At 33.8% G+C, this 24,039-nt stretch overlaps 1 protein-coding gene across 5 annotated transcripts in view; it reads right to left on the reverse strand.

Moving 5' to 3' along the window:
* The window catches only part of VPS13B (vacuolar protein sorting 13 homolog B), a 741,189-nt gene that overhangs the window by 668,303 nt on the left and 48,847 nt on the right, over positions 1-24,039 (reverse strand). For all 5 annotated transcript variants that reach the window (XM_087447588.1, XM_087447586.1, XM_087447584.1 and 2 more), the window contains exons 4-6: positions 20,177-20,297; positions 8,577-8,744; positions 3,205-3,386 (exon numbers count right to left, since the gene is read on the reverse strand). In XM_087447588.1, coding sequence (XP_087303714.1) covers positions 3,205-3,386; positions 8,577-8,744; positions 20,177-20,297 — 471 coding nt within the window. The remainder of the gene's footprint in view (positions 1-3,204; positions 3,387-8,576; positions 8,745-20,176; positions 20,298-24,039) is intronic.

Here is a 24,039-nt window from a genome sequence, read left to right on the forward strand (position 1 = left end):
AGAGTATGATAGTATCCCCCCCAAAACCAGAAAGATCTCCGTCACAACAAAAAATAAAAGTTTCATGATACCATTTTAGTAAAACTTTAATCACCCTTTCCAGCTTTATTAACCAAAAAGAATACATACACATCCTAAAAACATATGTTAAGTGGGAAATTAACTAACATAACTATAGAAGTATGGACATAAAATTTTTATTGTCAAATACAGAAAACCAAGAGAAATATATGTTCAAGAAAGTTTTTCAAACAAATTTTAAATAAGAGATTTAAACATAACATAAAATTTATAACATGAATCAACCATAAGAAAGAAGATTAATTACTAACAAATAGGATATATAGCAGTCAATCAAAGTTCTCCTTATAGAAAGAGACATCAATGGAATATAAACACAGCCTCAGTGTAATGGTTTCCTGCTGTTATATAAACATGGAATAAAATCAATTAAGCCATAAAGTCAAGTCTCTTGGAAGGTTTATTTTGACTAACTGGTATTTGAGTGTCTACGAAACATGAAAAAGAAGTAATGGTAATCATCATATTTTTAGGGCTAAAGGCACAAAAAATTGTATTTGAAGGGGAAGAAAGTTATATGAGGGGGGTGTAAAATGCCATGTTCAAATATGGGTACAGGTTTCTCAAAAATGACCTAAAAATCATACACTGAATAGACCATGAAGAAGTAAGAAACTGGGGCAGGGGGAAGTGAGGGATGGAGTGTGCAGTGCAGGCCTACCAAACTCTTCTTAATTTGAGATTTTCTGCCACATCCTTTTAAATATTGTATGGCACCAATAGCACCAATGATAAGCAGGCTTAGCAAAACCAATGACAAAGAATCAATCCTTTATATATATATATATATATACACACACACACATATATATAATATTATATACACAAACACATGTATATCTTTAATATATAAGATATTTTATATATGCTATATATGTACATACATCTAAAATATCTTTAAAATCAGTGAGAGTAATCCCCAACAGAAAAATGGACCAAGAACCTGAATGGATTTTTCAAAAACCAAATGGCCAGTGAACATCTTTTCAAAAATCTAACTTCACTAATAATCAAGTGTTAATCAAAATATATACAGTCATGTGTCAATTAACAACGGGGATACATTCTGACAGATACGTCATTGGGTGATTTTGTCCTTGTGCAACCATCATGGAGTGTACTTACACAAATCTAGATGGTATAGCCTACTACACACCTAGGTTACATGGTACTAATCTTACAGGACCACCGTCATATAAGCGGTCCATCGCTGATCGAAACATCATTATGCAGCGCATGACTATATTATATTTTGCTCAACAAGTTGGCAATTTTTTTAACATGATGATATTTAAGGATCAGAAGAGTGTAATACAGGTACTCCCCTTAATGTTCACGAGCATATATACTGATTAAACCTTTCTCGAACCAATTTTGCAATACATATCACAGACCTTAAAAAAGTTTAAAACCATTAATGAAAAATTTGCGATTACAGAAATCGTTCCTAAGGAATTAACCAAAGATATGGTCAAAGATTTATATGCAGACTTTCATTCCTCTGAAATATTGGAAAAAAAAAAAAAGTAAATTTTCAAAAATAGGGGAAATATGAAATAAATTATATACCCATATTATCTTTACAATCTCTAGGACATGTTTATTTCTCACAAAAGATAGAAAATTATAAAAAGCCTATCCAAATATAAATAAATAAATTCAAAATCCACTTAAACAAACATACGTGAGAGGCTTAAACAAATAATTAGGCTATCTGGAACATTTTTGGAAATTCCCCAACTTGAAGGTAATCAATGAAGTTAACCATGTCCATTTAATACATATTTCCTAGGACTAGGAGTTGGAAGAATAATGGGTCTAACTCAAAACGGCAAATCTTACACCACGATAGTATTAATAAAAAACTCAAAATTTGATTTCACTTGAACATAATGGTATCTTATATTTGGTGATTACCAGAATCAAAAACTATATGTCAACAAGCTTATTTATATTAAGGTGCTCTTTACAAGGAACTGTCATGGCTAATCAATTTTAAGAACACAAACCTACATGGCAACACTAAGTTTTCAAATTCATTTATTTTTTCTTGCCTCTAATTTAGCCACATCCTAGAATGTATAATTTAATTTGTACTAATGATCAACTGGATTATTTTATATAGTAAGGCTTACATGTATCCATTACTTGTTTTCAAAATGTATCTTGAACTTAAGCCTTAACATTCCCCAATTTTACTAGCCGATTCAGAGCTAAAGAAAAAAAGCCCATTATCCTGGGACAGAGGCATCAATATTGTTGAATTAATACTTTTCCATGCCTATCTTTGCCAAAGAAGTTAATTCAAACAGGCACAGTAGTCAATACCAGTGTTAGGGCCAACTTTTCCATTATAGAACTTTAGTATTGAAAAGCATGTAATTCAACAATAAAAATTCATTTTGCAGTAAAAGTTAAGATGACAAGTCACTGTGTGAATTCTTTTTCAAAGATAGACAGATGTTTAGAAAACTGTTATGTAATAAAAGAACACAAGATTTACAGTTACAGACTAAATACTGAAAATATATACCAATACCTCAGAGAACAACAAATTTTCACATGTATCAAAAGACATTACCTGAAAAACTCGCATAGCCTAAGATTTTAATTGCATTTTGAAACCACAGATAAAAAGTTAAAATTTCCTGAACCAATAAACTAAGACATTAGGTTAGCAAATTAAGCCTTATAAAGTTATCTAAGAAAGAGAAGGGACAATAACTATAGTTATCAGATCATGCTAAACAAATTACAAGGATTAAAATATAGATTGATATTCAGTCCACTGTGAGTAGAAATACACTTTTTTGTATAATCTCCTCCATTTACTTGAAGAGAAAAACACTAATGAACAGCTGGACAAACTAAAAAGGAAACTACAGTCACAGAAAAAAAAAGTTGTCCCCAAAATATCTTTACTAGCACACATAATGAAGTTATAAATATATAATAAATAACAGAAAAGTTGTAAATATAAATAAAACCTTTTTACAAAAACTAATAGTATATATATCTATAAGGTTAATTTCTTCCTTATTTTTTAATAATAATTAGCATGCACAAGAGCCAATAAACAAAATGGAGACATGCAACTCAACTACTAGAAAAAGAAACACCTACTTTAATAACAGACGGCATCTTGGAATTTAGGTTATCATACGTAAAATGCAGACGAGTTCTGAAGGAACATTTGTATAATAACGGGTCCTGGTAAAATTCTATTTTACCACTAGCATTTCGCTTATCAAGACAAACTGTACAGTCGCAAAAATTGATAACCTTTCTCAGCACCAGATCAGTTGCTAAAAAGAAAAGAAAAACATTTTAAGTAAAAAGTAAAGTTAGAGAAAAAAGGCAACTATTATTTATTAGCACAAATAGTAATAAAAATAGTAGTAAAAATAAGATTAATAGAGCATTTAATACATGATGCCAGAAGCTATGCAAAGAACTTCTCATTTATTATATCATTTAAATCTTCCAACAACCTTATAAAATAGGCACAATAATCCCCATTTTAGGTATGAAGAACCAAAAGAAGCCAAAAAATGAAGTAGCCTGCCCACAATTTGCTTGACACCTAAATACACATTTAAGATAAAATTTATGAAAAATTTTCACAAGATTTTGCTATCAGCAAGGAGATATTAAATACTAAAATAAAATTCTTGAGAAACCACATTAAAAATAACATTGTAACAGTCAGCCATTTAATATTTATTTTACACTAAAAAACTTACTGCTACTCTCCAATATGGTAGTTACCAGTGATATGTGGCTATTCAATATTATATATGAATTAAAATTATATAAAAATAAAATTTCAGGGGGCTGGCCCAGTGGCATAGTGGTTGAGTTTGTGCACTCGGCTTCGGTGGCCCAGGGTTCGCCGGTTCGGATCCCCAGGGTGGATCAATGCACCACTCAGCCCATGTGTGGCGGCATCCCACATGTAAAATAAAGGAAGATGGGCACAGATGTTAGCTCAGGGCTAATCTTCCTCAGCAAAAAGAGGAGGATTAGCAACGGATGTTAGCTCAGAGCCAATCTTCCTCACAAAAAACTAAAATAAAAAAATAAAAAATAAAAAAAAATAAAATTTCAGGTCCTTGGTTGCAATAGCCACATTTCAAGTGCTCAATAGCCACATGTGGCTAGTGGCTACAGTACTGAACAGTAAAGACATAAAACATTTCCATCATCACACAAAATTCTAGTGGACAACACTGCTTTAAATAAAAACTAAAGAAGAAATGACCAAATTATCAATAACAGTATAAAGTTTGCTTTCAAGGTAAGAATAAAAATGCTGGTAAAGTATCAAACTAGAAAATGAGATCTTTAGCAAACAAGTAGTTTTATTCCTAACTAACAAGCAATTCCTAGGTAAATATCAGGCCCAAATCTTCTTGATCAGTGATTTTAAGTTAGCAGCTACCCACATGTGATGGCCATGGGAATCTTCAAAACAATAAAATATGCTCTCGTCCATTCTTTGTTAACACTATTTCTGAGTGTATCCTGCCACTTCTAACTAATTCAACCTTAATGTTCTTTTCTTTTTTTGTACTTGAGTTTTTAAGAAGTAAAAACTAAAAAGTATGCACGTGTGGAAACAGTAAAGTTTTATTACCAAATAAATTTCAAATTTGTTAGTTGAAAAAATACACAAACTTGCCATATTATTTCATTTTACACAGCATATAAATGATTTAGCTACTGATATTATATACATGTACACAAGTTAAAGAAATTATAATAGTAGGACTAGAAACGAAAGAAACCCTCTAGATACTTCCTTCCCTCTCTTAATAATAATTTACTGAGTATTTGCCATTAGACACTACACTAAGTCTTTTACATCCATTATCTCTTATAATATTTATATGGCTCTGTTTAAAAGATGTGAAAACTGAGGCACAATAAGGGTGAATAATCTGTCTAATGTTAAACAGTTTATAAAGAGCAAAGTTGTAATTCAAACTCTGGCAACCTCACTCCAGAGTGCATCTTCTTATTCATTATGCTATAAAACATAAAGCAGTCATATTTTAAGGAACTTCTAGAAAATTATGATTCAGTGAGAGGAAATTATTAAGCTTTGAAAATATTTTTTCTTAAAAACTAAATATAACAGCAACTATCTTTTAAAAGCTTACAAAATGAATTCTAGTTCTGGTACTTACTTTAGATAATGTGTTGTAATTTAATCTATAAAATGGGGATAATAATTATGTCTACCTAACAAGAACTCTGGAAAATGATTTGGCATTATTTTGAAAATGTGAATATTTACATACCCTCCCATCTAACAAACCCTCTCCTAAGTATATGTCCTAAAGAAACGCTTACACACATGCATCAAAAGATATGTACAGGAGCCAGCCCAGTGGCGCAAGCAGTTAAGTGCGCGCTGCGCTGCGGCAGCCCGGGGTTCACCGGTTCGGATCCCGGGCGCGCACCGACACACCGCTTGGCAAGCCATGCTGTGGAGGCATCCCATATAAAGTGGAGGAAGATGGGCATGGATGTTAGCCCAGGGCCAATCTTCCTCGGCAAAAAGAGGAGGATTGGCAGATGTTAGCTCAGGGCCGATCTTCCTCAACAACAACAACAAAAAATGATACGTACCAAAAGATTCATAACAGCAGTGTTTCTAATAACAAAAATCTGGAAACATCCCAAATACCCATCCATCAGGAGAACAGATAATTAAGTTTTGGCATATTTAAACAGTATAATATTATTCATAAGTAAAAATCAGTGATCTACAACAACATGCAACAGCGAACCTCAAAAGACAACACAGACAATACTATTTTTACAAAGCTCAAAAATACATGTATCTAAATATATTATTTATTATACATTCACACCTGACAAAACTTTTTTTATTGAGGTAAAATTCATGTAACATAAACATTAACTAATTTAAAGAGTACAACAGTAGCATTTAGTACACTGACATTGTTGTGCAACCATTACCACAATCAATTTTAAAACTTTCTCATCACCTCAAAAAAGAAACTTTAGCTATGCCCCTCCATTCCCCTCAGTGAGCCCCCCCTTCTCCAATTCCTAAGCAATCACTAATCTACTTTCTGTCTATAAAGATTTGCCTATTCTGCACAATTCATATATATGGAATCATACAATAGACACCCTCTGTGTCTGGCTTCTTTCACTTAGCATAATGTTTTCAAGGTTCAACTATGTTGTAGCATGTATCAGTACTTCATTCCTTTTTATAGCACAACTTTTTTTTAAGCAATTGAATAATAAAATTTAACATAACAGTTAACTCTAAGAGGAAGCCAGGGGATGAAGTAGGAAAAAGCACATTGATGAAAGCAAACTACCATTAATGTTCTAGTTACTCAGAGGGTTGTTTTATAACAAATATATGTTACATAAATCCCTTCGTAAATATCAAATGTTGCATTAAAAATTAATAAAAGGGAAAATAATAGTATTTACCTCAGAAGGTTAAAGTATTAAAACAAGATAATTAATGTAAAAAACAAAGCACCAGGCCCGGCAGTTAACAAGCCCTCAATAAATGGAAGATACTATTTTTTGCTGTCTTTATCACCACTATCACCATGAGCTTTCACGCGCTATCATACTGGATTCTCACAAATACACTGACAGGTTGGCAGTAATGATAATTCACATTTTACAAATGACTCACCCAGGGTTGCACTAGGTTAGTGGTGGAGGAAAAATGTGAACCACGATCCCTTAACTCTCAATCCAAGACTCTTTCTAATTATACTATGAATAATTTCCCAAAGTAATATTTGTATTACTGCTACATTAAAACTATAAATGAAACTTCTTCCCCTAAAGTGTCAACTCATTTATTTAATCTTGCATTATCCAGTTCTCTTTGTTTTCTTTCTATTTTCCATAGCTTTTTCTTCTGGCCTTTTTATCGAATACATCTCTCCACAGAGGATGAGAGGGAGACATAACAATGTCTCAAAAACAATGCCTGGGTCTTTGCATACGCTGCTTTTTTTTTTTTTTTTTTTTTGGTGAGGAAGATCAGCCCTGAGCTAACATCCATGCTAATCCTCCTCTTTTTGCTGAGGAAGACTGGCTCTGAGCTAACATCTATTGCCAATCCTCCTCCTTTTTTTCCCCCAAAGCCCCAGTAGATAGTTGTACGTCATAGTTGCACATCCTTCTAGTTGCTGTATGTGGGACGCGGCCTCAGCGTGGCCAGAGAAGCGGTGCGTCAGTGCGCGCCCAGGATCCGAACCCGGGCCGCCAGTAGCGGAGCGCACACACTTAACAGCTAAGCCACGGGGCCGGCCCCATACGCTCTTATTTATGCCTCACAACAGAACTGTGAGATCAGGATTACTTTTCATTTTTAAAATGTGAAGACTGAATCTTAGAGAACACACAAATTCCAATTCTGCTAGTTCCTACATGTATGCCTTAACGAGGCTAGTTAAGCAACCTTGAGACTCAATTTCACTTTGCTTCCCTTTAACCAGGACTTAAGAATAGTCAGTAAATATATGACTAAATGAATGAGAAAGAATATCACTTTATGAGAATGTGAGAAAATGAATGTAAATGATAATAATAGCTGCTCATTTTCTGGGCACTGACTATGCACAGGACACTTTTATAAGTCTTTTCGGTGCATTAACATATTTAATAAAATAATTCTATAAGGAAGCTCTTATTTTATAAATGAGAAACTGAGAAACAGGGAAGTCAAGTAACTTGTATCTCCACTAAGTGGGAGAGCCAGGATTCAAACTCAGGTAGTCTAACTTTTGTGGTAACAGTTTTAGCAAATACGTATCATGGCAAGTCACAGATAAAAGGTGCTCACAATGGTCTCCTTGCTATATTTTCCAAAAATATCTACTCCTTACCCTATCAGAACATATATAAACAAATTTTATGACTTATTTAATTAATATGTCTTCTGACAAAACTAAGAAGAAGCAGTGTCTATTTCTTTCACAGCTGTATTTTCAATGCTTAGCACCGTGCCTACCACACACAACATAATAAAATAGTAATAAATAAATGGTAGTTACTAAAATTATATTATTACTTAACAGTTCTTTTATATAAGCAGGAGAATGCAGCACGTAATAGTTAAGAGAGGCTTCAGGATTATCCAAAAGTCCTAAATACGCTATAGGATACACAAACCTAAAACATACATCAGTCAAATATATTGTTTTGCCATTGCTGAGCTATGCAAAAGCAACAGATTTCCTTTCCTCCTTCAAAAACACTAAAAATTTTAACTAAATATTATTTCATTTTTATTGCTACAACCCATAGCATTGTAAAATATTATATATCACATTAGAAAGACACACATGGTAGGTAAGAGAGAATAAAAATTTTTAAGAATATTTAAGAATATTTTATATTCTTATTGGCCCAAAAAAGGTTTAGAATCCAAGACAAAGGTTTCAATAATAGAGAAATCTATACTATTCTTGACATTTACTCACCAGAAATATCCATAAATGCACGATCCCATAATTCACCTACTGTATAGCATTCTGCAGAAGTGATGTTGACTGAAAGAACAATATCATCTTCAACGTATTTTAATATGAGATTATTTATAACAATATTTACATTATTTACAACTCGTCTAATCAGACTCTGCACATAACCTATAAAATAGAAAAAAAAATTTCAATTAGCCACAAGTCTATCATTACATAATTATTTCTTAAAATGTTATTGAACTTCATGTATGTGAAAGGTGTGTATTATTTAGCTTATTTTGTGAAGAGAAAACTAAGATTCAGATAGATAAATAGGCTTGCCAAAGTGACACAGCTAATAAGTAGCAGATCTAGCCCAACAAAAACCCTTACCAGGAAGTTCTATACAATGAAGTGTTCATGTACTAAGAGAATCCATAAAGACCATACCTTTTTAATAACATAATACTAGATCCCATTCATTGATTATCCTATACTATAAGTACTTTGGTTTCCTCCTATTTTCTAAACATTTTCCCAAATGAAACAATGTTGCTATATGCTGATTATACAACCTATTAGAAGAATAGCTTCTCTAAGCTTCTTTTTGAACCAGCTACCATCTTCTCTTCCTACTTTAATTAGCCATAAAAATATTCAGAAGTTAGGCCTAGAAGAAGAAAGATAGGAGAAACATGATCACCATAAAGGATTCAACTATTTCCACTAACTAATATATAATCCTGAAACAGGGGAGGGGAGAGAATATGAATGACAAAGACAATGTAGACAGAAAGAATTAAAGAAAGAGGAAGAAAAGAATACAAGGAAGAAGATAGAAAAAAAAAGTATGAAAAGAGAGAGAACAGTTTTATAAAAGCATAATGAGAACACAGGGAAATAAGAAAGAGAAATAGAAATAATTGTTTTTTAAAAAAACTCAAAACAACAGAACTAGTGAACATTCTTTTTCTCCATAGCTTGCCTAGAATCTCCAAAAATTTCTTTTCATTTCATGCTACTGTGGAATACTCTATACTCTCAGAAGTCCGTCACAGAATAAATGTGTATATAGATACATTACTGAGGAATTGAACTGAAAATATAAATAAAACTAAACACAAACATCATTAAAAAAGCCATAAGAGAAAAAGATTAAAAACTTCACTTTATTCAAATGCATTTTCCAGTATAAAACCTATTTAAAAGCTAATTAATATTTTAGCTATTTCATGAAATTACTATCTGCTTGTATTCTTTAAGCCAGAATTTTACTGGACAAAACGGAATCAACTTCTGTCAGCAACTGACATTGTTAATACCAACACTAAAGCCTGCTAGGAAAAAGCTTATTTAAATCTATTCAATCATACCATGTTTGCAAAAACCAACTCCTTCATTCATTCCCAATGGATACAAATAGGAAAGAAATGTAAAACAACTAAGTTCAAGTTTTTCTCATATATGGAAACTATTAGCTTTCAGAGTGCCAATTTATCATACGCTATAAAATTAACATACAAAACATCAATAAATTTAAGGTAACAAATACACTTTTACAAGAATAGATGCTAAAATAATGCTTAACAAATTAATTTTCCAAAAGAAATTTTAAACATCAAAATTTTCAACCTTAGAATGTATATTCTCCACGCTATTATTACTCAACACAGATGTTAAAAATAAAAATAAATATCCTGTTTCTAAGAAGTCAAGAAACATGACTAACATTGGTTTTCCTATTTCTGATAAACCTATCATCAATAGAGAATTCATAGAAAACCTCTTCACAGTTTATGAGTTTTTATTATCTTCAAAACAAGAAATAAAATCTCAAAGATAGAACTGGGGAAAACGTAAAATGCAAAGTAATAGAAACATAATACTGTAAATGTATTTTAACTGACAAAACACTACCAATGGATTTTTCATTGATTTTTTAATATTTTCCTTCAGTTTCTCATTATAAAACTGACATACAAGTTGAGATGAATAAGCCAATTGACCAAGAAGAATCAAATATCTAAAAGGAACTATGTCTATAGAAGGCTATTTATGTTTCCTTATTAAAAATGCAAAGCCAAAGTAAATAACAGTGACTAACCAATAGGATAAATGATATACTATCTCTTTAATCCCCCACGACTTAGTCCTAAGCGACCTACAGAAGAGCGTCAAACAGCAGATCTAATAGCTCTCATCACCCCACATTTAGAGACTCTCAGAGAGTAAGTCGGTTCAAAGCACCTAACAGTAATCCAGGTCTATTCCACAAGCATCTGAAAATGCAAGGACACTCTGGGGATAAGAACCTACAAGATGTCATATTAGTCGACAACAGCCTGTTACTAGTCAATCTTTCCAAAAATTCCTATCAATATCCAACTCTCTCCCACCCACAAACCCCATTCCTCCAAACACATACGTCTATGCCCACAGGCCCATATAAAACACTATTAATTTTTCCTGACTTTGCTCATGTTCTTCTTTCTGTTTAGAATACTCTTTGTCCATTCTCCCTTCTTGTCCTGTCTCCTATATCCTCTTCTCCAATGTCCTCCACCCTACACATTAACATTAAGGAGACTGTCTCTACCACTTTTCTTGGGCTTATGTTACTACTGCCATTTGTATAGGTTTACGTATACTTACCTTCTCTGTAAAACTATGAAATCTTCAAGGGCAAAGATTATATCCTATTTCTATTATATTCTTTTCTTTTATTGAGATAAAATTGGTATATAACATAAGTTTCAAGTGTACAACATTATAATTCAACATCTGTAAAGACTACAAAGTGATCAGCACCAAAAGACTAGTTACCATCCATCACCATACAGTTAACCCCCTTCACCCATTTCACCCACCCTGCAACCCCCTTCCCTTCTGGTAACCACCAACCTGTTCTCTGTATCTGAGTTTGTCTTTGTTTTGTTCTGGGTTTGGTTTCTTTTTTTTGGATTCCACATACGAGTGAAATCATATGGTATTTGTCTTTTTCTCTGACTTATTTCACTTAGCATAATACCCTCAAGGTCCATCCAAGTTGTTGCAAATGGCAAGATTTCATTCTTTTTTATGGCTGAGTAGCATTCCATTGCATATATATACCATACCTTCTTTATCCATTCATCCACTGAGAGACACTCGGGTTGTTTCCATATCTTGGCTATTGTAAACAAGGCTATGGTGAACACAGGAGTGCGTACATCTTTTTGAATTAGTGTTTTCATGTTCTTTGGATAAATACTCAGAAATGGAATAGCTGAATCATACAGTAGTTCTATTCTTAATTTTCTGAGCAATCACCATACTATTTTCCACAGCGGCCGCACCAATTTACATTCCCACCAGCAGTGTACGAGGGTTCTCTTCTCCACATCCTCTCCAACACTTGATATTTCCTGTTTTTTTGATAACAGCCATTCTGACAAGTGTGAGGTGATATCTCATTGTGGTTTTGATTTGCATTTCCCTAATAATTAGTGACGTTGAACATCTTTTCCCGTGCCTGTTGGCCAACTGTATGTCTTCTTTGGAAAAACGCCTATTCAGATTCTCTGCCCATTTTTAATTGGGCTGTTTTCTGTCGTTGAGTTGTACGAGTTCTTTATATAGTTTAGATGTTAATCCCCTATCAGATATATGATTTGCAAATATCTTCTCCCATTCACAAGGGAGAACTATTTGTTTTAATGATGGTCTCCTTCACTATGCAGAAGCTTTTTAGTTTGATGTAGTCCTACTTATTTTTTGCTTTTGTTTCCCTTGCCTTTGAAGTCATATCTACAAAAACATCGCTAAGAACAATGTCAAGGAGCTTATCACCTATGTTTTCTTCTAGGAATTTTATGGTTTCAGGTCTTACATTCAAGTCTTTAATCTATTTTGAGTTAATTTTGGGGTACAGTGTAAGATAATGGTCTAGTTTCATTCTTTTGCATGTGGCTGTCCAGTTTTCCCAACACCATTTATTGAAGAGACTGTCCTTTCTCCATTGTCTGTTCTTGGCTCCTTCGTCATAAATTAATTGTCCATACATGTGTAGATTTATTTCTGGGCTCTCAATTCTGTGCTATTGATCTGTGTGTCTGTTTTTATGCCAATACCATACTGTTTTGATTTTTACAGCTTTGTACTGAAGTCTGAAATCAGGGAGCGTTGTTTTTTTTGTTTTGTTTTTCTCAAGATTACTTTGGCTGTTTGGGATCTTTTGTGGTTCCATACAAATTTTAGGATCGTTTGTTCTATTTCCGTGAAAAACGCCATTGGAATTTGGATAAGGCTTGTTGCATTGAATCTGTAGATGGCTTTGGGTAGTAAGGACATTTTAATAATATTCTTAAATTAAATGGCATGTATCAAATAATTGTGGCTACAAAAAGACAACATCTGCAATCAATTTATCCTGATGTGGTCACTGGGAAGCTAAGTTGCTCAAAATCAGAAATTCCATGGTTGATGACTTCGTTAAAGTACCAAAAAACATCTTGGTCAAGTTTTTGATGTAAAATTTATTTGGGGGTTATGCAGCATCACACAGGCAACTTATGATCGAATAGTTAAAGGAAAAGTAAGTTCTTTGTTCTTGCCTTTTTTGGAAGGTTGAAATTATTTCAAAATAAAACTTTTTTGTTAACTAGAAAGTAACTTAAGGCAGTTACTCTAGGAGCTAAAACAAATAGCTGTGAGTTGAGGATACACACTATCAGTATTATTATTTAAGGTGGTCACAAAAGTTCTAAACAACTAAATAAGTGTAAAAAAGAGAAATATGTATAAGTACTGACAAGGAGAATACAAAATTATCATTACACAAAGATGACTGTATTTTTTTATAGAGAAAATCTAAAAAATGCAACTGAAAAATAGTGAATGTTGATTAGCTAACAAAACGTAAAAATTAGCTTTCCTACATAAAGTGCTGAAAAGAGAATAAAATGGTAATCCCAATTAGCAATAGAATATATGATAACATTTTCCATCTATAAAAGTTTCAAAGAAATGATTTTTAATAATAAAAAACAGGATTGGACCAAAAATGTGCTTGGAAGAAAGTACTGTTAAACTTTTCAGACGGTAATTTGTGCCCAAACCTTAAAATTACTCATAAATTTTGATTCTATAAATTGGTGAGAATTTCTCCTAAGGAAATAAAGAGAAGTATGTGCAAAGATTTACCTACCAGTATGTTTGTTAAAGAACTTTACACAAAACTGAAAATGAAACATAACCCAAACATCAAACAAAAAGGGTTTGGTTAAATAAACTATGGAAGAGTTATACAATGTAATACATGCCAATGATTAAAATAACAATGTAAAAAATATTAATGTCCTAGAAACATATTCTTAACATTGAATAAAAAATTCAAGTTACAAAAGAAAACGTATGTGTGTATGTGTATGCACACGTGTGCACACAAAAAAAATGAGTCTCTAAAAGGTTGTACATCAAGATGTTAACAGGCTCCAGTTCTGGGTAAGATAACAGTAGGCGCATTCCACTCTGTCTTTCCCACTGAATGTAGCCATAAAACCTGGAAAGAATGTATGGAACAGCTATTTCAGGGCTCTGAAAAGTAAACAGTAGGCATGAGAGGGAAAAGAGAAGAATGAAAATCGGAGCTTATAAAGATAAAACAAATAATAAAACGGTAGAGGTAAATTCAAACATATCAGCAATTACATTCTAACTTAACTGCATTGTGATCAGAGAGGATGGTCTTGATGATAGTGATTCTTCAAAATTTGTCAAGACTTCTTTTTTGACTAAGTCTTTTTCAATGTCTGTAGATATCCAATGTGTGCATCAAAAGAATGTACACTGTCTTATCTGATGGGTGCAGTTTTACACGTACCTACTAAAACAATCTTGTTAACTTTGAAATTCAAAGATCCAGTTTTGGGATTTTTTTGTCTGCTTGATCTATCACATTTCAAAGCTAGGTTGTAGGTACATACAAAGTCATCATATATTCTTTGGAGAACTGTACCTTTTATTATAATTTAGTATCTATTACATATGTCCATTAATGCTTTTGCATTAAGTTTTATTTTACCTGATTTTTATGTTACAAATACAGATTTATTTTTGAATAGTATTTGTCTGTTACGTCATTTCCCATCCTTTCATTTTCAATCTTTCTTGCCTGTTTTACCGGTGTGTTTTGGAAGCCACACACAGTTGGACATAATCACTCCTTCCTTTTATTATCTAAAAAATATTACTTGCATTTTCTTAGAGCTCCTCCCTGCTTTGGCTTTGCACTGTAGTTTACAAAGTCTTCTATACTTTAATTCTTTGAGGGCAAAAATAGCCCTCAAAGCTGCTCCAGCATACTCGCATTCACACAGCAATAAAGATTTAGGGAACTGAACAGCCTGCCTCCACTAAGCAATATTTTGAAATTCAATCTAATTAGAATGAAATAAAGGCTCTCTATCACCTTTCCTGTAATAAAATATAAACGTTAGATATCTTGAAGGTTATTGACAAAATAATAGTCTGAAGCATAACCCACCTTTAAAAGGATCAATATATTAATGAGAATGAACACCTGTATGGCAGAAATGGCTAGCTACCCATCAATATCTTGTGCTTCTTCCAGAATGTAGAATTGTTACTGAGATATGACTTCTAAGCCATACATAACGTTCATGCAAATAGTTTTCCTCAATAAAATTTGAGAAGAATATGTACCACCTCAAGCCTGGGGGTATTAAGAAATAGATAGGTTTTCTCTAGGCTTCCTCTTGAAAAGGCTAAAAGGAGTCAAAGTCAAAGTCTGGCATAGGGCATAGCAGAGCCTCAAGATAAAAGAAGCCTGGGCTCTTCGTAGAAAACTGCCTTTGAACTGTACAGAAAGAAAACATAACACTTGTGTTAATCCACTGAAATTTAGAGGTTAATGTGTTCACCAGTTAACATTAACCTAACTTATACAATTTGTCACTATTATTTTTTTAAAAATTTTTTCCAGAAAATGTTAACAGAAGATGTTAAAACAGTAAAAGCAAAAATAAAGATGTGAAATAAGCTATGCATTTCTCTTTCATCTGCAACAAGGTCTTCTCTACTCTGAAAGGTTCCAGAAAGGAAAAGTGATTGGATAGTTTTAAATTCTTGTGCTCCCCACAGGCAAATAGAAAGGAAATGTTTGTGCTATCTTCTATAACAATATATTGCGATTTGGGCTCAGGTTCTTGAACAGTTGATATACTATAAATATTCTTAAATTATCTGATATACTCTCCAAACATTATTAAACTTCCTTCAAGAGATTTTTCAGAAAACCAAGCCCTAACAGGCTAAGATGACAAGCATTTAAGCATGCACGCCTCACACAAAAACTATATCTTCCACTTCATATTCAATACTTTCTGCAGAAAACAAAATTTTGAGTAAATGACTACTAATTTAATAATGACTCTCCTCATATATACCAAAAAATCTAAGTTCCCATTTTCTCATCCACAAAATGTGGGCTAGATCGGAGGCTGAGCTGGGGCCTACATGTGGACTTCAGCAGGTATGTGAATACCTTAAAATTACATACAAATTTTAAATATGCATATGTGGGCCTATAACTTTTTCAACAGATTTTCAAGAGTCCCGGTTCCAAAAAAAGATAGACTGCTAGACCAGAAAATCTGAAGTAGCTTCTTAGACATTTCAATGACTCTGTAACTGATTATCAAAGTTTGAAGAAAACACTGTGATTTGGTACAGTTCAGATTTTCTGCAGTGCAGTAAAGATGTAAATGCCTATTATGAACCAGACATTGTATTAGATCAGGGGGTGGCAAAATGAGGCCTGTGCCATCTGTTTTTGTAAATAAAGTTTTATTGGAACACAGCCTTGTATCTTAGCTTATTTATCATTTATGGCTGATTTCACACTACCATCAGAAGAGTGGAATAGCTGCAACAGAATATATATGGCTTGCAAAGCCTAAAATATTTAATAACTGGCCCTTTACAGAAAATGTTTGCTGACCTCTATGCTATATGATGAAGATCAAAGGTGACTGAGTCATAACTTCAGACCCAGTGGGCAACGTGGTTTTTAGTTTATCTATACCCTAAATATGTCCATTAAACTGTGTGTGTATACACACATATACATATATATGTATAGATATATTCTGAGTAAAAGGGTAAGGAGAAGAAAAGGAAAAAGATAATTACATGACAAGACCAAGAAAGAAGAAGCTATGCAATTGAACACAAAATTTATCTCTGAGCTTCCCAGCAAACAAGAAAAGTAGGATTTTTTTTTTAAATGGTAACTATTAAATAAGAAAAAACATATCAGTTAATTAAGAGACCCTAATAAGTTAAAGGACAATACCCTCTACAGCCATTTTAGAGAAAATGCAGAAGCACCCCACAAAGGGCTGCTTCTTATAATGACCTTCAATAACAGCCAAAGGCTGTACACTTCAGAGAACACAGAACTGAATAATCCAGTTACCTAACTTAGAAGTAATCTCACTTTACAGAGAGATAAAGTGCAGACAATACTGAGGAAAGCATGAATGAATAAAGAAATAAATCAAATATCCTTAAACTTGCTCTCTGAATAGGAACTATCAGCATATCTTACAGGATGTGCTAAGCCCACAATTCAAAACTGTTACTCTATTAGCAGTAATTGAAGGTTCTGGCTATATATCATTAACTGAAAGAAAATGTGTATGCGTCAATCAGATTCAAACTCTTTTGATCCCTCTCCTAGTAAGACATATGACATTAAAACCCAGCACAAGCACACATATACACACAATTTTCATGAAATATTACTAACCTTTACTATATGCCGTATGCTATGAGGTTTTCTATTCTACGCCATATATTGTTTAAATGATTGCCATGACTCACTAAATTGCTTTCACAATGCACTAACTGGTCAAGATCCATAATCTGAGAAAGACTGCTATGCATAACAGGAATAGAGATTGCAAAGAGGATACTAGATATTGACTTGAATTCTCTTTGTATTAGAGAACCACTCATCCTTCAAGGGTATAGAACAAACAACTACTGGCAACACCAAAATTTTTCTCAAAAAGCATCTGTAGATCTATGTAAGTGTTCAAACTCCAAAACTGTAACCAGAATTCCTTAAAGAAAAAACTTTGCCCTAGAATATTTGAGAGAAGGAATTCATTCAATAACCTTAATATGGTTCCCAGGCAGGATAAGGTTGCCAGAAATGAGTCCTCAAATAACCATAGGAGTTAACCTTTAAATAAAATGATTTGCCATTATCCAACTGGATTCTCAAATTATCCCTTTTGTTTCCTTTGGCAAGATTAAGTTTAGCTGCTCTGCCTCCCAGTAATTGCCCAACAAGTTCAGTTACTTCCCAAAGCAACAACTTAACTGTGATTTATGTCAGCATAAAAGACGATATGAGTCCTCCTGTTGGGTAAGGCAGAAAAGCACATGTTAATCCAAAAGCTACCTCAACTAGTTCAGGTAGAACACAACTCTGTTTTATGCCACTAAAAATAGGATGTTCTTTTTTTTTTTTTTTTGTGGTGAGGAAGATCAGCCCTGAGCTAACATCCATGCTAATCCTCCTCTTTTTTCTGAGGAAGACTGGCTCTGAGCTAACATCTATCGCCAATCCTCCTCCGTTTTTTTTCCCCTCCAAAGCCCCAGTAGATAGTTGTACATCATGGCTGCACATCCTTCTAGCTGCTGTGTGTGGGACATGGCCTCAGCATGGCCGGAGAAGCGGTGCGTCAGTGCGCGCCCGGGATCTGAACCCGGGCCGCCAGTAGTTGAGCACGCGCACTTAACCGCTAAGCCACGGGGCTGGCCCTAAAAACAGGATGTTTTACGTTCCATTTATGTTTTTATGTTTTATGTCCTAAAAATAGGCCAATTCTCCCAATTCTGAATATCAGTGTAAATTCTAACACAGTCTCTAAAGAATCATTAAAAGTCTGGGACCTGTTTTAAATACACGCTTGTTAGCCCATAGAAGATTTTTATCTGTGAAATCAACAAGTGACCAAAACTTTAAATTTTTCTTAAACAAGTTCTTTCTTACGAGACAAAAAAGTAACAAGACTTAACAGTTAAACCTAAAACTGATTATTCTTTGTCAGGATATTTATGGAAAGAATTCTATACAAGGAGCTGGTATAAGGAGTTTTGAGGGGATATGTAGTCAGAAATTTGAAGGGGTAAAGGAGTTGCCCATTTAATAAATAAGAACAAGCTACAGTTTAATTTACAGTTTAATTCACCAGAGATTTTTCCCAAAGGAGTTAATTAGTGAGAAAAAATTTAGAAAGTTCTGGAACCATCACATTACTCTAAGTAGAATTAGAAACATTCAAAAGTAAAATATCTTCTTCTGGCACCTTCTCCAGCTATAGCAATTGATCTATTCTAAAGCCAGAGGGATTACAGAGACCTGTTAGGTAAAGTTGTTAAGAATACAAAGCATCAGCATTACATCACTATAACATGAGTTAAAAATGTTCAATTCAAATGTAACTTAGAACATATATTTGAGGGAGGACGGCTATGAAATGCTGTACTAACTCCAGCCTCTTACAAGTAAAGTAGATGGTGCCACAAGACTACAAATATTAACTAGGTTAAAACCAGCAGAAAGCCTATAAACATTGGGCGCAGAAAACAAGTGTATACCAATGTCAACTATACCTCAGAAAAAAGAAGTAACTGATAAATAAAATCAAAAGAGAAGTGACTGATCAACAATTCCCAACTGTAAAAAAGCAGCTATGCACTTTGGCCACAGAGCTGACATGTAATGATCACTGTTTTTTCTTCATTAAATATTTACCAAGGAACTGTTATTCATAAGCCACTAGTGTTTCAGGCAAATAAAAATTTCAGGAAATGAAAGAGGAGAGATGGTCTCTCCCAGTTAAAAAGTTCTGTGATTCTGTTATTAAATTTTATAGTTTCCAGAAACTCAGAACAATCTAATGTCTTTCCTCTGTTCCTCAAGAAGTAAGGGGAACAAAGAGACTATGAGTGGGAAATTACAGTCAAGTCTTTGCTTGGAGAGGATTCAAGAAAGAAACTTAAGGGGGTCCGGCCCCATGGCTTAGCAGTTAAGTACACACGCTCTGTTACTGGTGGCCTGGGTTCAGATCCCAGGCATGCACCAATGCACCACTGGTCCAGCCATGCTGAGGCGGCGTCCCATATACAGCAACTAGAAGGATGTGCAACTATGACATACAACTATCTACTGGGGCTTTGGGGAGAAAAAGGGAACAAAAAAAAAAAAGGAGGAGGATTGGCAATAGATGTTAGCTCAGGGCTGGTCTTCCTCAGCAAAAAGAGCAGGATTAGCATGGATGTTAGCTCAGGACTGATCTTCCTCAAAAAAAAAGAAAGAAACTTAAGAAACACCTGCTGCAAAAGAGCATCAAAATTAGAACGAGACATTTGTGAGGCCTCTGGACTTGATCTGTTCTGACGTCATGCAGCAAATGTCCACGCACATATAGTCTAAGTATTTTACGACACTATGGAATACTCAAAGTGTATATTCTATAAAAGGCTATAAACTAACGATTAATAACAACTGAAATTCTGGCTTTATCAATCCCATTAGAAGTTACCTGGGGGTAAATCAGGATCTGTGGGAGCAGCCTGCTGAATTCTTCGGGGTTTTACTGATGATTTTGTGTTCTCAGTAGCACTACGGTTGGTAGAATTAGAACCACAGCTTTCATGGTCATCCTATTTTTATTTTAAAGAAAGAAAAGAAAAGCATCAATCACCATTCAAGGATAGGAAAAGTTTTCTTAAATATATGCAGTTTATGGTTACTAAATGTGATTAGATAGACTCTTCTAATTTTTTTACCTCTAAAAATCTATATAACCACACAATTTTCATAACTTGCATTCTCAAACAGCATTTTAAAAATAACTAGTAGTAGGGGCCGGCCCAGTGGCGTAGTGGTTAAGTTCCCACGCTTGGCAGTCCAGGGTTTGCAGGTTTGGATCCCAGGCACAGACCTAACACACCGCTCATCAAGCCACGCTGTGGTGGCATCCCACATACGAAATAGAGGAAGACTGGCACAGATGTAAGCTCAGAGACAGTCTTCCTCAAGAAAAAGAAGACTGGCAACAGATGTTAGCTCAGGGCCAATCTTCCTCACAAAAAAAATGAAAATAAAAATAACTAGTAGTTTAAAACCACAAATTCTTCCTTTCTTTAGTTGGTATCAAAATAAACCACTTAATAATGTCAAAAAAATTCTTATATATGGCCTTAGCAAAAGAAGACTATACAATAGAAGCTGTTAAACACTTCCCATCTCTATCTGAGTGCAAAATAAATGGAAAGGGTCTTAATTTCCCCCTATTTGTTGTTTATACATTAAGACTCTCACTACTTTATGAGTTAAATTAAGAATCTGAGCTGTCTTCTTAATCATCTTTATTTTTTTCTCTCTGTTTTTTTTGTGTGTGTGAGGAAGATTAGCCCTGAGCTAACATCTGTCACCAATCCTCCTCTTTTTGCTGACGAAGATTGGCCCTGGGCTAACATCCATGCCCATCTTCCTCCATTTTATATGGGATGCCGTCACAGCATGGCTTGACAAGCGGTGTGTTGGTGCATGCCCAGGATCCGAACTCCGGGACTGCAGCGGAGCATGCGCACTTAACCGCTACGCCGCCAGGCTGGCCCCTTAATCATCTTTAACAACTAATCTCAATCATCCTTAGAATCCTTTGCATCCTATTTAACAATGTTTACTGAATTTATTATTCAGATTAGATAAGGTTTAATTGGGTTTTGACATGGATAACATAGAAACTTCAACAAGTCATCCACATTTTTGAAATTTATTCCCGAATTTATACAATGTGAGTATTCTTTTCCTGCCTTGATTCAACAAACGTTTATATAATGCTCTTATGTGCTAATTGCTGGATTCACAAAGGCAAATAAGATGTAATACTTGTCCTCAAGGATTTCATAATCTATTAAAAACATATATGGGCCGGCCCCGTGGCTTGGTGGTTGGGTGGGCGCGCTCCACTGCTGGCGACCCGGGTTCGGATCCCGGGCTCGCACTGACGCGCTGCTTCTCCGGCCATGCTGAGGCCGCGTCCCACATGCAGCAACTAGAAGGATGTGCAGCTATGACACACGGCTATCTACTGGGGCTTTGGGGGGAAAAAATAAATAAATAAAATCTTTAAAAACATATACAACTAGTTCTACAAGAGGACTTCTTTTGTTTGTTTTTAAGTAATAGAAACACAAAGAGTCATTCTATTTGGAAGAACTAGAGAGATAAGGCCCTTAAAATTGAGTGTAGAAATGTTTTACGTTAAAATTGTAGGCTAAATTGGGAGAAAACTATAAACAAAAGCAAAACAGTATAAATGTATGTAGCACATACAAGGAGCGATGATTAGTCAAATAAAGCCAGAGTATACAATGTTTAAGCTGGAAGAACAATACCAGAAGTTAAAAGTATAGACCAGTTCAACAAAACGGAGTAATGTTAAGAACTATAGAGATGTTCTCAGTCTTCATTCTAGTTGACATGTTTCAAGATTTGGTAATTAGCAGGAGGGTGTCAATAACCTATAAGGAGATTTAGTAGTTCCAGTAGAGGACAGGAGTAGGAGCAATAAACGAGTAGCTCAAAGAGTGAATGAGAAGTTAAAATAGATAAGCATAGATTGCTCTTTCAAGAAGAGAGGTATTACAAGCAGGAAATAGATGGGGTAGAAATATGAGGTATCTGGCATCTTCTTATTCCATTCTGGGGGATAAAAGAGCGCATTTTATTTGAAGGAGGGATGCATCTGAGGAGGGAGAGATCAAAGATACCAACACAAAGGGTAATTGATGGTGTACTGTGAACCATCAATTCATTAATCAATAATAAAACTATTTTATAATATTTACAAGGATGGTGATAAACTTAGTTTTTCTATTTCATATATTTTAAGAGAAAATTTCAAGAACAAATAAAAAGAAGGATAACCACTAAACTTACCAATCTAATAGGGTATTAGAGGCAAATAAAATGATAAGACCTCCTTTAGAAAACAAAAATTCTTATTCAATACCACACTAAGAGAATTATACAATAATATAAGATGATCTTTCACAAGATAGCATGGCTTCAGATGCAAATGACATATTAGCATAAGAAAAAAATTCTGTTTGAAACTGCATTACAAGAAAGAAGTAAAAATTTGCTATTGTAAACAAAGAAAATTTTCACATGAACTTATGTACATTTTAAGTTAATGCAAAACAAACTTCACAGTGTTTCATTCCACAAAACAATTTCACTATTCAATCTTTATAATGACATATTCTGTTATTCGGGGGGATGTTATAGTCTCTAAATACGAAAAAGACTACTATTGTGAATAAAACCTGACTGTAATTATTTTTAGTTCAACTTGCATCCTTAAAAATGTCTGTAGTCATACACTTCTGCACAACGTTAACATTAAAAGCACACTATTAATTTTTCAAACATATGGTTGTCTCAAAAGCCCAGAAGTAAAACATGTTCATTAAAGAGATGTGAAAAAGTTCCAAGTGAACTGCCAAAACTAGCATAATTATGAAAATATTTAACACTGAAACCATCTGAAATCACATACTGTATATAGATTACAATGATGTCATAATAAACATTCCAGCCAAAACGCACTAAAACTACTGCAGTCCAATAAATCTGGCATACACCAGATGACAAACATTTTAAAGCATAAGAAAGAACAAGTTATTTTTATTTTTAAAAAGTTATTAGCAAAAAAGGGTAAAGTGCATAGACTAAATAACAGTTTTCAAATAGTTAAAAAAAAAGTGAAAAAAGCTTCCCTACAAACTACGTTTTTACTATTTAAAAGAAAAACTAAATAAATTTATTTGCTAAAAATGTATAATAAACCTGTAATTTTAGTATGCTTTAAAAATGAGCATTAATCATGGTACTCATAGAAATATACACTGTGAAACAAACATTACCAAATGTGTAAACACTTCTTGCTTAATTATGGTTAGGAAATTATGGCTGTATATATATTATAATTAGAAAATAATCCTTTTGATAATTTGAACTTGTTTTCATTTCAATTACATTTTAATTTATCAATTACAAGTGGGCTTCCATTCAAATCCTGCCCCAACTACATTAAATGAAAAACAAGAATTATGATATTTACTATTGAAACTAGAATTACTTCCATCATTAGTTTGAGTTCATCATCTGCTTTTAACCAGTATGCATCACTCTGGACTATTATACATTTTACTCCATTGAAAGCCTCTAATTTCTAATAAAAGAAACTCTGTTCTCAAAAATACTAGCTAAAATGTTTTGAGATAATTTTTAACCCCAAACACATTACAGTTACATCTTTCTTATTTAGGTTGCAATTTTTCCAAAATGTCTAGTAAGTATATTTCATGGCAAAAGAATGTTTCCTCTTGG

Source organism: Ceratotherium simum, chromosome 23 (genome assembly GCF_057802395.1).
Source record: "Ceratotherium simum simum isolate JZ-2026a chromosome 23, ASM5780239v1, whole genome shotgun sequence".
NCBI classification, from domain to species: Eukaryota; Metazoa; Chordata; class Mammalia; order Perissodactyla; family Rhinocerotidae; genus Ceratotherium; species Ceratotherium simum.